This window comes from Emys orbicularis, chromosome 16 (assembly GCF_028017835.1).
Source record: "Emys orbicularis isolate rEmyOrb1 chromosome 16, rEmyOrb1.hap1, whole genome shotgun sequence".
In the NCBI taxonomy this organism is placed as follows: Eukaryota; Metazoa; Chordata; order Testudines; family Emydidae; genus Emys; species Emys orbicularis.
In genome coordinates this window covers 12,207,839-12,222,260 of record NC_088698.1, presented here as the reverse complement: position 1 = coordinate 12,222,260, position 14,422 = coordinate 12,207,839, and the positions used below count along the sequence as shown (strand labels likewise).

General features: G+C 46.5%; 1 protein-coding gene across 2 annotated transcripts in view; it reads right to left on the bottom strand.

Moving 5' to 3' along the window:
- Positions 1–14,422, bottom strand: part of SLC5A1 (solute carrier family 5 member 1) — a 42,394-nt gene that overhangs the window by 11,535 nt on the left and 16,437 nt on the right. For both annotated transcript variants that reach the window (XM_065418015.1, XM_065418016.1), the window contains exons 4-11: positions 12,983–13,042; positions 12,507–12,611; positions 5,383–5,488; positions 5,090–5,170; positions 3,959–4,179; positions 2,382–2,517; positions 1,466–1,573; positions 459–609 (exon numbers count right to left, since the gene is read on the bottom strand). In XM_065418015.1, the coding sequence (XP_065274087.1) occupies positions 459–609; positions 1,466–1,573; positions 2,382–2,517; positions 3,959–4,179; positions 5,090–5,170; positions 5,383–5,488; positions 12,507–12,611; positions 12,983–13,042 (968 nt within the window). The remainder of the gene's footprint in view (positions 1–458; positions 610–1,465; positions 1,574–2,381; positions 2,518–3,958; positions 4,180–5,089; positions 5,171–5,382; positions 5,489–12,506; positions 12,612–12,982; positions 13,043–14,422) is intronic.

The window sequence follows — 14,422 nt, the reverse complement described above, 5'->3', positions numbered from 1 at the left end:
CCGATCCATCAGCTCTCAGTCAACTCAAAATGAGAACTCTGCTCCCAAACAATAAATCAATAAGTCACAAATAAACACAGCAATCAATAAAACAGCAGAGAGAGATGAATAAAAGAGAAATCAGCGCACAGCTAGTGAATATTACTGATGCTGTAGCTTTGTCTAACTGTCATCTTGGAATGAAATTTAAATAGATCCCCTGGGATATCTGTAGGGAATAGACACCTCAGATTAATCTTTAAATAAGAAACATGGCCTGGAAACTACCCCACTGAATATCGAGAAAGACACATGAGATTAAGCAGTCAAGCCACAAGAGGTCACTGCTGCATCATATGCATTCAGTGAAAGGTTGTTCATCAAGGCACTTAAAGGTGAACTTTGAAGGGTGCAGTCTGTGATGGTTCCAATATTTCAATTAGGTTCCTAATGCTGGGAAGGGGCGCAGTAACACTTACCTTCCAGCCAGCATGAGTTCTCGCTCAGTTGCCCGGGATCGTATTTTGGTGTAGATGTCCATGGTGAACAGAGTGCTAGCACTATTAAAAATGGAAGTCAGGGAGCTCATGAGAGAGGCCAACATGACTGACAACATCAGACCTCGCAAACCTGAAACACAGAGAGACACACCACCTGAGCTGGGGAGGATCAGTCACTGGGAAAGCTCCCATAAGTGACATCTCTTTGAGTGCATGGTCTGACCACCCCCAACCCAGCTATCTGTTAGTAAATGAAGCATGCCCAGCTTATAACAACTTCATGGTACCCTACTGCAGATGGAAGGTAATTGTGCCTTTTAGGTCAGGAAGCACAACATTTACAATACCACATAATACCCAGGCTGGGCTGTTAGGAGATGGATAATGCCTGTGTGTATTTACTCAGATAGGAGTCCTTTGTGTACAATGGGAGGGGTCAGAGACACCCCCACACAAACACACACTTGTTGTTTATAATTATACTGCTTCATTGGGTCAGTGGGAGAGCAATAACCCCAGGGGGCCTGCACTTTCTCTTTCCAGACCAGTGAGTTTAGCGGAGGAACTGCAAGCATATCACTCAACACAGAGATCCTGGCAGAGGCCGCCTCTTAACTGGCAACTGTAGGCCAGATTTATTTCTCACACTAGGCTAACGCCAGCAGTGTCTTATTGCCTCATGTTTGCAAATAAGTAACATTGTCATGGCTAGTCTGTAACCATCTGGCATCTATGGTCACGTTGATCAGAATGCTTGGCATGTATAGGAATAAACTGTATATTGGAATGATCTAGGGCCTATGATAGCTGAGCCCTGATAACTCAAGAAACTAGTGATGTCAAATCGACTAAATGAGAATGCAGGTCTCCTAGTTCTGGTAGCTGAATTCCAGCCCTGGGACATCTCTCCCCCTCAACAACCAGCTTCTATTAATCTGCCGTCCATGTCTTACCCACAAAAAAACTCTATCACAGCAACAGCTTACCATTCGGCATAAGGTCCACCACCATTTTTGGATAAGCAACGTTTGAACAGCCAACTTTGGTGCCACAGTATTTCTCACATTCTGAGGGCACGACACAAGCCACCGTATCTGAGAAAAAGATAAGACAGGGTTACATGGGGTCATAGCAGCAAGTTACCCAAACATCAAGAGTACTTCCCAAACCCATCTCCATGCTAAACCACTGGATTTATTTGCCTGATATCACCCTTGGCTCTGCAGCTGTGGGAAGGAATTCCATTCCTGCATCACTTCTTTCCTAGCCGGGGAATAGCGATGGTGCTGAGGTCAAGCCACCAAAACTGCATCCGCAGAACTGCACAGGAAGTCGGGACTGAATAACGTGAGGACTACAAAATCAGGGCTCAGGGGCCAGGGCAAAGTTAGTGTGTGCTCTGAAAGGCCCTCTCCTGCTCAGACCACCTGCTCTCCTCTGTTGTTGTACACACAGCTCAGTGGAGAGGGAAAAAACCAATTGGTATTGTGCTCACATTGAGCTCAGGCAGCATGCAAATCACAGGCATTTCCATGAGCTGGGAACACTCCTCTCTGGGATCCAGGCACCCCTCCCTCTGTCCTGTGAAGTCTGTCAGTCACATACAGGAGTGTTTCCCACCCTCTCAGTCAGAGCAGGAATGCTGTAACAAATTCCAACAAAGAGGACACACCCTCTAGGATTCTTGTCCCCACAAGGGACAGTGATAGCATCACCAGGAGCCCTGAGCAGGGGGAAGGAAAAAGAGCCGGGTCTTCTTACTTTGTGGGAAAGGCTGGTCTGTGTACGTATTTTCATGGTCTGAGTCAGGAGAGGGACTGAAGGAGCTGGAGGGGGGACAGCAAAGAGAAAACTGGAAGAGGAATGAGAAGAGAATGAGGGGGCTACAGTACTAGGTCTTACCTGTGTACAGAATTCGACTGATCATCCCAGGCATCACCATCAAAAACATGGGCAGCAGCTTCAGGTACCCACACATAACACAGCCGGCCTTCACATGGGACATGTTCTTGGCCGAGAGGCATCGTTGAACAATAACCTGTCAATGAGACAGTAGATGTGAATGACTCCAGCTTTGTCACCCACACATGATGTCGGGCACACCAAGGCACAAATGATTCTGTTTCAACTATTCCAGCGAGAAGTCTTTGCTCTTGCTCATAATTAGAAAAATACAAGGGCATTTGAAGGCCCAAGAACACATTTAAATGGCTAAAAGTAGATACTCTATTGTCTAATGCAGGGGTCGGCAACCTTTGGCACGCGGCTTGCCAGGGTAAGCACCCTGGCGGGCCAGGCCGGTTTGTTTACCTGCCGCGTCCGCGGTTCGCCGCTCCAGGCCAATGGGGGCGGCGGCTAGCACATCCCTCGGTCCATGCTGCTTCCCGCCGCCCCAATTGGCCTGGAGCCGCGAACCGCAGACAGTGGGAGCCGCGATCAGCCGAACCTGCGGACGCGGCAGGTAAACAAACCGGCCTGGCCCGTCAGGGTGCTTAGGGGTTGCCGACCCCTGGTCTAATGTATCTTTAACTTGTGAATCTCCGTGTCACTGGATATTATTGAACCAAATAGCTTATTAAGAGTCAAAAAGGACTAGACATTTACATGAATAAGAAGAGCAGACACTATTACACCAGCTAGGTTACAGATGATAAAGGCTCTCAATCCTTGTGCTCCAGAGCATAGGGGCTTGAAGAATTCCCCCCCACTCACACATGGTTTAGAATACTGCACAGTTACAGTAGTGCAGTCTCCTTCCTCTGAAGCATCCCAATTTGATCATTTTTGGAGACTGGATGGACCACTGACCTAGGCAGAAGGAAAGGAAAGGAAAACACATGGACGGTCCTGCACCATGGCACCCGATGAGGGGACAGACACATACACAGAGCATCTGTCCAGCATTGTTTATGCAAGAGATTAAAGCAACACCAGTGCTCCAGTCCTGCCAGAACACTCCGGAATGGTGTTGTGGCTCTTTTGGGGGGAGCTGGAATGCTGTCTTGTGGCACTTTCAGTACTAGCTTTCTGGCACTTCTTGAGTACTGCACTTGTCCCCCGAGCAGCCCACACAGACAGAGTAGATATGCCTAGTATGGCTGGATGGGAAGCCAAGTCTATATCCAGATTGATAAAGGTCATATGCATGTAGCTGTCCTATTAAGATGAGGGTCCAATTTTTAAAAATTGGGCATCTTAATGTTCATCCAGCATGTCACAAGAAAGGGGGGGGGGGGAACATCACACACACAGCATATGTCCAGAATGGCATGAAAAAATAGTAAAGGAACATACACATCCTATTCACTTAACATAGAAGAGGCTGAGAATCTAAAAGCTATACAGAAAAAAAAAAATCAATTTCCTCTCAGGAGATAATAGCTATTTTTATGGCACAGGGTTGGGATGAGAGAGATCAATCCAACTAGACTGCAAATTTTAGAATGCTCTGAATTTCCCAGTTGTTGCCTTTACACTACCTGATCTGTGCACCAGTACCACAAAGCGAGGATGCTCAAGCCAAACGTAAGGCCCGGCCATGGCAGATCTCCAGTGATCGGGTCTCGGAAGATGTGGAAAGAATCTGCCCGAGGAGTGTAGCATTTTGGGTCAATGGTAATGTTTCCATAGGAGGTGTTGCTTGGAATTGCTTGCATATATTTCTCCATAAAGGCCTCATATCCTCCTACTTTGGCAAATGCTGAAAAACAGAACATAAAGACACTGATCATGGTACTGGACGCTTGAAATTCCTAATGGAGCTGAAGAGTCCAAGGAGAAAACTCCATGCTATCAATGTGATAAACCTGCCCCAATAGAGATCAACATTGTCAGAAACATCAATGAATGTGATGTGAAAACTCTCATTAGCAAGAAGCCACATTGGCTTTCCTTCTCAGGTCGCTATGGAGCTCTAAAAGATTCCTTTACACTACACTGTCCTTCCCATGCCCAGGATCCAAGCTTCCACTTTGTCAGGTATAAAATCTCCAGGCTCCCTGACCCAGGTAAGGACCAGAGGCAGCGTCCACCTGATTAAGTCAATCTGAAATATTGTTTATTGCGAAGCAGGGGGACAGCTTCATTCAGTGAAAAGCTTACACAGAGGAAGTCCAATTAGAAGCCACAAGTTAAAGGGAAGGAAATTACAGCCTCACAGGGCTTTACTACCTCCTCTTGATTAATTATGTAGCCTGAGCCCTAAATACCAGGGTTCTATTTCACAGGATGGACTGCATTTTAGTACCTATGTGATCTCATGGACACCTGGCCTCCCATTCACAATAACACAGCCCCTATTTTGGGGAGTTCTATAGGCTGTTATACAGGATGTCAGAATAGATGATCACAATGGTCCCTTCTTGCCTTGGAATCTATGAATCTCCTCTCCCATTGTCATTGGAATTACATCCCTATGGCAACTATAGAACTTGATCAGGATGACAGGAGGGCTTAGCAATGTGGCTCTTCTCCTTCCCTGACAAATACATGAAGCAATGGGAGTTCCTTAGCTATTAAGCTCTCAGGACTCCATAGTGCTGGATCCATTTTCACAGGACACTGGGGGCTGTAGCTGATCCTTCCAGCTCTCGTTCATCAGATTTACTTACCGAATCCTGTGAGAACAAAGGATCCCACCAGCATGATGGCGGTCTGTAAGGTGTCTGTGTAAATCACAGCAGCAAGGCCACCTAAAGGTAAAGAAATGCCATTATGTGAGCCTTTCTGCTAATGACTTCATGGGAATTGTCTCTCCTTGGCCTTCCATCTCTCTCTCATATGCACATACACCTCTCCCCTTTCATGCTCTCATTTCTTCCCATTTACTCCCCGCTTCCATTTTCATCTTTCTGGATCCCCTTTGAACTTGTTTTTAATGTATCAATCTGCTCCACAAACTCACCTGTGATAGTGTAAAGACCAGTAATACCCAACAGTATGATTATGGCCAAATAAAGATTCAGCCCCATGGCTATTTGGATAAATATAGCTCCAGAGAATATATCTGCCTAATAAAAGGAAAGATGACAGTTTAGGGAATGCTTAAGATAAAAACAACATTTCTATTAGTATCTATTGCTGTCCTCCCCACCCCAAAGCACTGCACAAATAAATAAAAGCACATGCAAAATAAAGACAAATCCTGTCTCCTTGGTCACCCAGGCCTGCTTTATTTTAACTGCCAGCTGCTTTTTGAAGTTCACTTCTTAGGCCTGGTCCACACTAACCCCCCACTTCGGACTAAGGTACGCAAATTCAGCTACGTTAATAACGTAGCTGAATTCGAAGTACCTTAGTCCGAACTTACCGCGGGTCCAGACGCTGCAGGCAGGCTCCCCCGTCGATGCCGCGTACTCCTCTCGCCGAGCTGGAGTACCGGCGTCGACGGCAAGCACTTCCGGGACCGATCCGGGATCGATTTATCGCGTCTAGACAAAACGCAATAAATCAATCCCAGAAGATCGATCGCTTACATCCAGACCAGGAAGTAAGTATAGACCTACCCTTAGTCTCTGCACTTCTTACAATAGTTCCCAGAAATGTGTCAGCGATTCCCTCCTAGCCAAATCTGGCTACCCACCTCTCCAGGCCTGTGAACTTATGTATGGGGAAACAGTTCAGCAAAGTTCTTAAATCCCAGACCATGCTAACACCCAAGTCTTTTGATAATCTTTACATTATATCCAGGAAGAGTTTTGTTAAATGGCTCTTTTGTCTTTATTTACGTCTTTGCTTTATGCTATTCTTCACACCTCACCTTTCCAGTTCAACACAGATGTTTGGTATGACTGCCCAGTTGAGGACAAACAGGAATAAAAGGCAACACCATATTTAACACAAGTTCCATGAATATCTGTCAAAGTAATTAGCATTCAACTGGCCAGCTGGAGAAACAATTAGCTCTTGCACTTGTATAAGGACATGGATTTTGCAACTTCATGAGTAAATCCTGGGATTTTAGTTACCAACACAGCTGCTGCTGCACCAATGCAAACTCCTAAAGTAGACATAATTTGAAATCAGAGTAACCAATTCCAATCCAAATCATGCCTCACCAGTGTAAATCATCTCTCTCTTAGGGGTTGGCAAGTGCAACATGCTGCATCAGTGCTAAGGGGGGATTTTCCAAAGTGCCTACATGTCTTAGGAGCAGATGCGTCATTAAAAGTCATGTCACTGAATTTGTGCTCCTAAATCACTTAGGTGCTTTGAAAACCTCACCCTAAAATCCCAGGGCAGACAAAGCTTAAGAGGGCTGTTTAGTCCTCAGCTCTACTAGATTTTAGGGCAAACATTTATTCAAGGAACACAGGGAGTGCCATCTAGTCAGGTATTATATCACCCCTCTCCTTGTGGCAGAAGTCATGCATCTGGCTAATTGTGCCATGCTGTACATAACAACACTACTGAGCACACTTTACCTTTAAAGCTCTTTACAATCAGTAAGTAACATATCCTCATGACTCCCCAGTCAGCCTGGCAACTGAAACCTGGCAACTGAGTATCATCCTCCGCATTTTACAAACAGGGAAACTAAAACAAAAATACTCAGGGGCAAATCCATTCCACAGCACTCAGCCTGAGTAGCTGGGCAGATGCTGGAGGAAGAAAACCTCTCCCCCAGGCCACTGAGGAAACTTCTCCTTGAGACTGTCACCACCTCAACCCCCCTTCACCCCTCCTGCCTTCAGGGCAAGGAGGAGACCTGTGCAACTGCAGATCCTCCAGCCCTGCTCCCACCACCAGCCACTGCATGCTCACATGCAGAGCCATTGTGGAGCTGAGCTGTGCACCACACAGGGTGTGAAACACACGCATGGTCCCACCAACAAATTCCGCCTCTGCCTTTGCCATCTGCAGCCATGGAGGCTGGGTTAAGATGCAGGAATTCATAAAGCTTAATCCCACAGGCTAACTGTGAGCACATGCTGCTGTCTATGGGAGAGGATTCGTTCCTGACCTTCACAGCTGATCAGTTTATGCCCCAAAGCTTGAGGTTCATTTATTTTTAGTATTAGCTTAGTTTACATGGCTACAAATATTACTGGTCATAAAACGATCCCGCAAGGAAACATAGTTAATTATTTAACATCCTGAGTGTAGAGGAGCAGACTCACCCCTGCGGCGCCTCCTGCTGGTGACTCTGGGAATTAGCTCCTCCAGCATCCTGGAGCACCCCCTGCAGGCCAGTGATCCACCTGTCCTCTGGCCCCTGTGTTCCTCCCGGACCCCAGTGCCCTTGTATCTGGGGTGCTGCCCCCGACAGTACACCCCTCAGTACTAGGGTCTCCCCTCCTTGGGGAACCCCCATCCACTATCTCTACCTCACCTCAGAATAAGGCCACTGCCAGTCACCAACCAGCCCCCGCTCCCTGGGGCAGACTGCAGTATAGGCCACTCATCACAGGCAAGGTTGGGTTTGGACCTGCTGCCTTGTCCTACCCATGGGCTGCCCTCTGCAACCCCCAGTACCCCTTGGCCTCCTACTAGGCCACAGCCTGGGGCTATCCAGGCTGGAGCTCCCCAGCTTGTCCCCAGCCCTGCTCCACCCAGGTACCCTGTCTCTGCTCCCTGCAGCCAGGCCCTTCTCTCTCTGAGTGCAGAGAGAGACTGCTTGGCCTCTGGCTCCCAGCCTTTTTATACAGGCCAGCTGTGGCCTGATTGGGGCATGGCCCAGCTGTGGCTACTTCCCCAATCAGCCCAGCTTTTAGAGCTGCAGCCCTCTGCCAGGGCTGTTTTAAGCCCTTCCAGGCAGGAGTGGGGTAACCACCCCGCTACACTCACTGAGCAATACGTAAACTCCTTGGATTTGCTGAATCACCTTCCAAGTTCACCTCTTCTGCCTCCCAGTTACGTTAATGTACTACTGATATTTCCTTGTTACTCCATTAACTCTCTTTTATGGATGCCATTAAAACCTTATCCTATCTCTGTTTTTTACATGGAAAAGATTTAGTACATTCAAACAAAAAAATCACTCCAGAGCTACGCACACGTAATTCAGGAAACACTAGGCAAAGCTACAATGACATGAGTGTCCTTTTACAACTACCATTACAGCTAAAGAATTCCAAGGAACATTTGCAACGCATTTACAGACTCGAGTTTTAAATTCCTTCAGACTATGGGGGAGCATCCAGTTACTTGTTTCACCAGATACTTAGTCTTAATTTAGTCAGTTACTGGTCACCAATGCCTTGCTACACTGCATGATCTTAAAATTGCCAACCTTTTCTACCACTGGTACAGCCCCACTGGTGACAGCAATGGTAGAAGCGCTAGTGGTTAGCAACTCCTACCCTGAAAGCTACAATGGCAACAGCTCACACAGCAGAGTGACCATGGAACATACATACATATGGGACATTACATACGGTGTTTGAGATTTTGCCCAACCTGGCGTAAGTGAGGAAGCAGCATGTAAAACAGGCACCATGAATGCAAGATCCTTCTGAGATGCAAATATAAATTGCATCAACACTGTGACTCAAATTGTTAGGTGTGACTTGCTAGCAAGTGTAAGGAAAGCTGTCCTTTCAAAGCAGGATGACAAAAGCCTGAGGAACTGCAAGGCAGGGAGCGTCTGCAAAGGCAGCAGCCAGGGAAGCAGCATGGAAATCTCGGAAATCTCTTGGAATGTCTTGGCTCACGCTGTGTCTGCCTCTGGCACCTAGAGTGAAAGATTCCCACAGAGCCACGTGCAGCTTGCTTGCCATCCTGCATATGCCACTTGCAATGATGCCTAGATGCACAACAGATGTATCTACATAAACTAAACCTCTTATGTACAAGAGCTGGTGTCCACTGGCCTTCTGTATTTATCCTTCTCCTGGTGACATGCGGGACTGACTGGCACTTGGCCACATAGCATGGTGCGCTGCCCATGGCTAGATAGCTCCTTGCCACTGCAGTGGGCATACCTTCCGGCCCCTTGCTGTGCAGCAAATACATCTGAATTTCCACAGTGGTCACCACTGGACAAGCTATAATTGGAGTGGCATTTGGACTGTGCTGCCCCTCTTATTCTGGGGCACGTGGGCCATTCTTTGGGGTTAGCTGGGTCCACGACTTTGTTGATGGCTGGTATAGCTCACGTGGAACAATCCCCTAACTTACAGCAAGTTAATTTAATGCCTTTCCCCTCTTACACCACTGCACGTGATCTTATCCTTTTGGCCTAGACATGCCCCCTTTCTCTGCAGGGCATGATCCTTTTCTTTCCCCTGCTCCCCACTTACACCTTCCTTTCAACTTTTACATGACTGCGCTGGTGCATCTCAATGCCCATGCTTTGCCCAGTTACACAGCTCAGGGGCATAGGCATAACTGAATAAGATGCCATTTACAGCACTACAGGATTTGGCTTTTTAGTGATCAAGATGCTATCCTGCACCTTCAAAGCTCTCTGCCTCCTCTTATTTCCTCCAACTCCTGCATTCTACCAGGTCAGCGGTTCTCAAACTTTTGTACTGGTGACCCCTTTCACATAGCAAGCCTCTGAGTGCAACCCCCCCTAATAAATTAAAACCACTTTTTTATATATTTAACACCATTATAAATGCTGATGGCAAAGCGGGGTTTGAGGTGGAAGCTGACAGCTTGCGATCCCCCATGTAATAAGCTCACAACCCCCTGAGGGGTCCCAACCCCCAGTTTGAGAACCCCTATTCTGCCTCTCTCTCTCTCTATCTGTCTCCTTCACCCAATCTAGACTTTATGTTACACCATACGCTTGACACAATATTAATTTGCACTATTCACCCTCCCCTTCCACCAAGCAGATGCTAAAGACCCACCTATTCCATGAAGCATCACAGCTTTCTGTTTGTTTTCTTTTGTGCTCTATTGTATCTGCCACATCTTTAGTTCATCAGCAAGCTGAGGGTGGTGTCTTGCACACTATTGTACACTAACAGTGCTTCATAACTAATAAGAATGGGGACTAAGTCCTAATAAACAGAATACTATGCATACATCCAATGAAACACAACATGTAAATCAAACCTTCAGTTCGTTCTTTAAGACAAATCCTGCCCCCTTTTCTACAGCTGCAGAGGGCCACAATGCAGCAGAAGCATTAGGTGCATTCGATACAGTGAAAAGTTGTGAGGCACTCAGATACTACAGTAATAGAGGCCATACATCAAAGGGGTAGCCGTGTTAGTCTGGATCTGTAAAAGCAGCAAAGAGTCCTGTGGCTCTTTGCTGCTTTTACAGATAAGCACCTTATAGACTAACAGACGTATTGGAGCATGAGCTTTCGTGGGTGAATACCCACTTCGTCGGATGCATGCATGTCGGAGGCCATACAATTACCCAGGAGTCAGACAGACAGAGGAAGAGTGGTTCTGCTGTATCAGGAGGAGGCGCATGGTTTGGGGAACTTATGCAGGAGACAATACCCCTGAGTGCCAGAAAACAGTTCCATAATGGCTCCCTGTGAGGACTTGTGCAGCTCTGTTTGTGGGCAAAGTGGGATGATCGAGTGGTGGAGCCAGACTGGGACCAACTGATCTGTTGCTGTACAGATCCACCAGCTACTGCTCTGCTCTGCTCTGCCCTGCCCTGAAAACCGAGGGTGCAAGAACATGAGAGGCAACTTCATTTTCAGGTCTGTAATGATAACTGCGAGTGAGTGGAGCCACTCCATTTGCTTGGGAGGAGGGTTCCTCTGCTGGAGTTGATGGAAATCCCCAATGCAGAGTATGATGCGTAAGTTGGACACACACCGAGGGAATTTACCCATAAAAAGAGAATTATTTTTGTGAATCTGGCATGTAGGTAGCAAGTAATGGGATCATACATAACACAGAAATATAGATATAAGTTTTGGATTAGAATGATGAGCCATTTATCTGTATGGATTCACTCCACATCTGCTAGAGTTGCAGGAATACTACCATCCCCTGTGAAATGGATGCATTTCCAATTACAGCTGCATACAAAAACTCTTATGTTGACAGCTCCTCACTGAAATAAACAGAAATCAAAATCCAACTTGCGGTTTCTTGATAGTCCCAACCTGTTTAATTTGTAACCCTGATAAGAATCGGTTATCGTAAGAGCATGAGAATGGGAGCAAAAGGCCAGGTCTTTTAGGTTAAATTGTACTATTATCACTCAGCTCCTATGCAGAGGGCAAAGAGTAAACTTCCATGGCAACTGCAGGAAAACAACAGACCCAGGTCTGCCTGACCTGTGGACTTGGATGGAGATTTAATGGTTTCAAAAGGGGAGGAAAATCACAGCTCCCTTCGCTACTGCTGTGCCCTCGTTAGCCACACTTCATAGCTCCAGCTGATACCAGAAAGACTCTCCTCTGCCTTCTCTTTCTCCCCTTGCTTTTCCCACTCCCGTATTTTCTAACCCCATCTCTCTGTCTCTTCTCCCCATCTGCCTTCCTCTCTTGTTTCTCACTTTTGCTTCATTAATACTAACAAGCTGCATGTTCAGCTGAGGATACTGATGGAAGGATGAGTGGGAAAGGCCTCTTTTCTCCCACGGGAGCCAAAGGGAGTTACTCATACCCTGCGGCAGGAGAATCTAGTTCAGGAGTCAGAATGGGAGACCCTGGGCCCAGATGATACATAGGAAGCTCTAAAACTAAATGCCTAAATGAGTGAGTGAAGGCAGAGAACTGGGTACTAACTCTAATAGCTTGGAACCTTCTCTTCAGTTTCTATCACTGATGCCTGAGATGTAGCATACTGTATAGTACAAGGCTCCGGCCAGCCTGACCTGTTCCAGAGGGGAGCACTTGTGGAAACAAAATCCTGGAAAAAGAAAGCTAAATCATAACCACCATCTAGAGAAAGAGTCCCCTGGTATAATCCAACAGGCACAGACACACAGAGCTGTAGAGCTGATTTGGATGGTCAGCACTGCTAGACGGAAGAGTGACAACATGGAAACCGTTTTTTATCTGAGACAAGTGAACCAGACAGGTAGAGAGATTTCATACAAGTGTAAAATAATAATAGATAGGAACTTCACTTAGAATAGAGGAACTGGAAAAGCTTAACTCACCGAGATCTTGGTGAAAATATAGAGGAGCAGAGAAAGGACTGACAGATACATCTGAATCCGTCGGCCGCCAAACCGCTTCTTGAGATATTCTGGCATCGTCACCACCTGCAGAAGAAGAGGGAGAAGAATTCATACTACGAGCAACAGACACAACTACCATAGTTCATCAGCAAGCTCTTCCACCCAGATACCACACTGATAAGTGCACTAGAAATTAAGAAGGCCAAGGAGCAGGAGCCTCCAAGAAGCACAGAAAGGCAGAGTCAAATGCTGCTCATCTTGGGATCTCAAAGACAAAGAGACCTTGTTGTTTAAATATATACAGACATAACTTATGTAGACTGCCTGACACATCCAGGTCTCTCTTCCCATTGACAATGGTTTTGTGATGGTGTTAGACCCACACACACAACAAAATGAAACAGAAAGATTAAAACAGGGAACCATAAAAGAAATAACCTAGTGTCCATACTTACCCCAGCCTTGATGTAGATGGGAACAAATAACCAGCCAAGAATCACCACAAATATCAGGGCCTGTAACCAAGGCAAGAACAGCTGAATTAGCCTCTGGTCCTGTCACCAGCATTTTCCAAAGCCACATATCAGGCTGAATGCCAACTATAAACATTGCAGTGAGTAAAATGGTGGCCAGTGAAGGCACCTCAGCCTCATTCTTTCTACCTGTCTAGCATTTTACAGTTGGAACTCCAGGGGTGAAATCTTGGCCTTATTGAAGTCAATGGGAGTTTTGCCATTCAGTTGAATGGTGCTAGAATTTCACCCCAGGTGTCCAACAGAAGCACCTAAGGAAGAGTCCCCCACTGCAGCAGCCTTACTGGAGTATCAAAAAGAAGATTGCTTTGGCATTTGCCCCATGTCTGTCCATGGGGAAATACATTTGTCGTGTATCTAACACTGGTCTTAAAACTTCCTTCTGTTGCACTATCCCACTGCAGCTCCACTAGCAGTAGCAACCAGAGCATTAGTGTACCCTGGACGCAGGCATTTTAGCCACTGCTTCACCTAGCCTTGCCAAGAGCAGGTGTAGACAACATGGTGGTTAGAATACCAGCAGCCCACAGAAGCCTTTGTATGGTGACAGATGACTATTGCTACCACCAGGAAATTTTAAGGAAGTCTAGCACTGCCGCGGCCCCCTTTACTTAGTCCCTCGATCCAGTCTCCAAGCAGCCACCAGGACAGGAAACATTCCATCCCCAAACCCAAGTGTGTTATGATCATGTCTCATCTGTGATTAGCTTTGCTAGCCCTGGGTGTTGGAGAGTGGAGCTTACTTCCATACCCTTGTCACCGACCGGACTAGCCCACTTTAGATAAAATGCAGGAATAATTAACTGCCTTCTGCAGTGGGGTTCAGTTATAGGATCATAGAAACGTCAGGCTGGAAGGGACCTCAAGCCCAGCCCAGCCCAGCCCCCTCCACTGAGGCAGGACTAAATATACCTAGACCATCCCTGACAGGGGTTTGTCAAACCTTTTCTTAAAATGACCGGGATTCCACAAGCTCCTTTGGAAGCCTATTCCAGTGCTTAACTATCCTTATAGTTAGAAAGATTTTCCCAATATCTAACCTAAATCTCCCTTGCTGCAAATTAAGCCCCTTACTTCTAGTCCTACCTTCAGCGGACATGGAGAAAAATTGATCACGGTTCTCTTTATTATGGCCCTTAACATATCTGAAGACTGTTATCAGTTGCTTTCCTCTAGACTCTCTCCAGTTTGTCCACATCTTTCTTAAAATGTGGAGCTCAGAACTGGACACAGCAGTCTAGCTGAGGCCTGCTTATGAGATGGCCATGCGCATTATAAAAGATGTACTGTATTCTCATGTATGGAACTATAGACTGTCAAGTATGGTAGCTCTGTTAAACTATATACTGTATATTCTGTGCA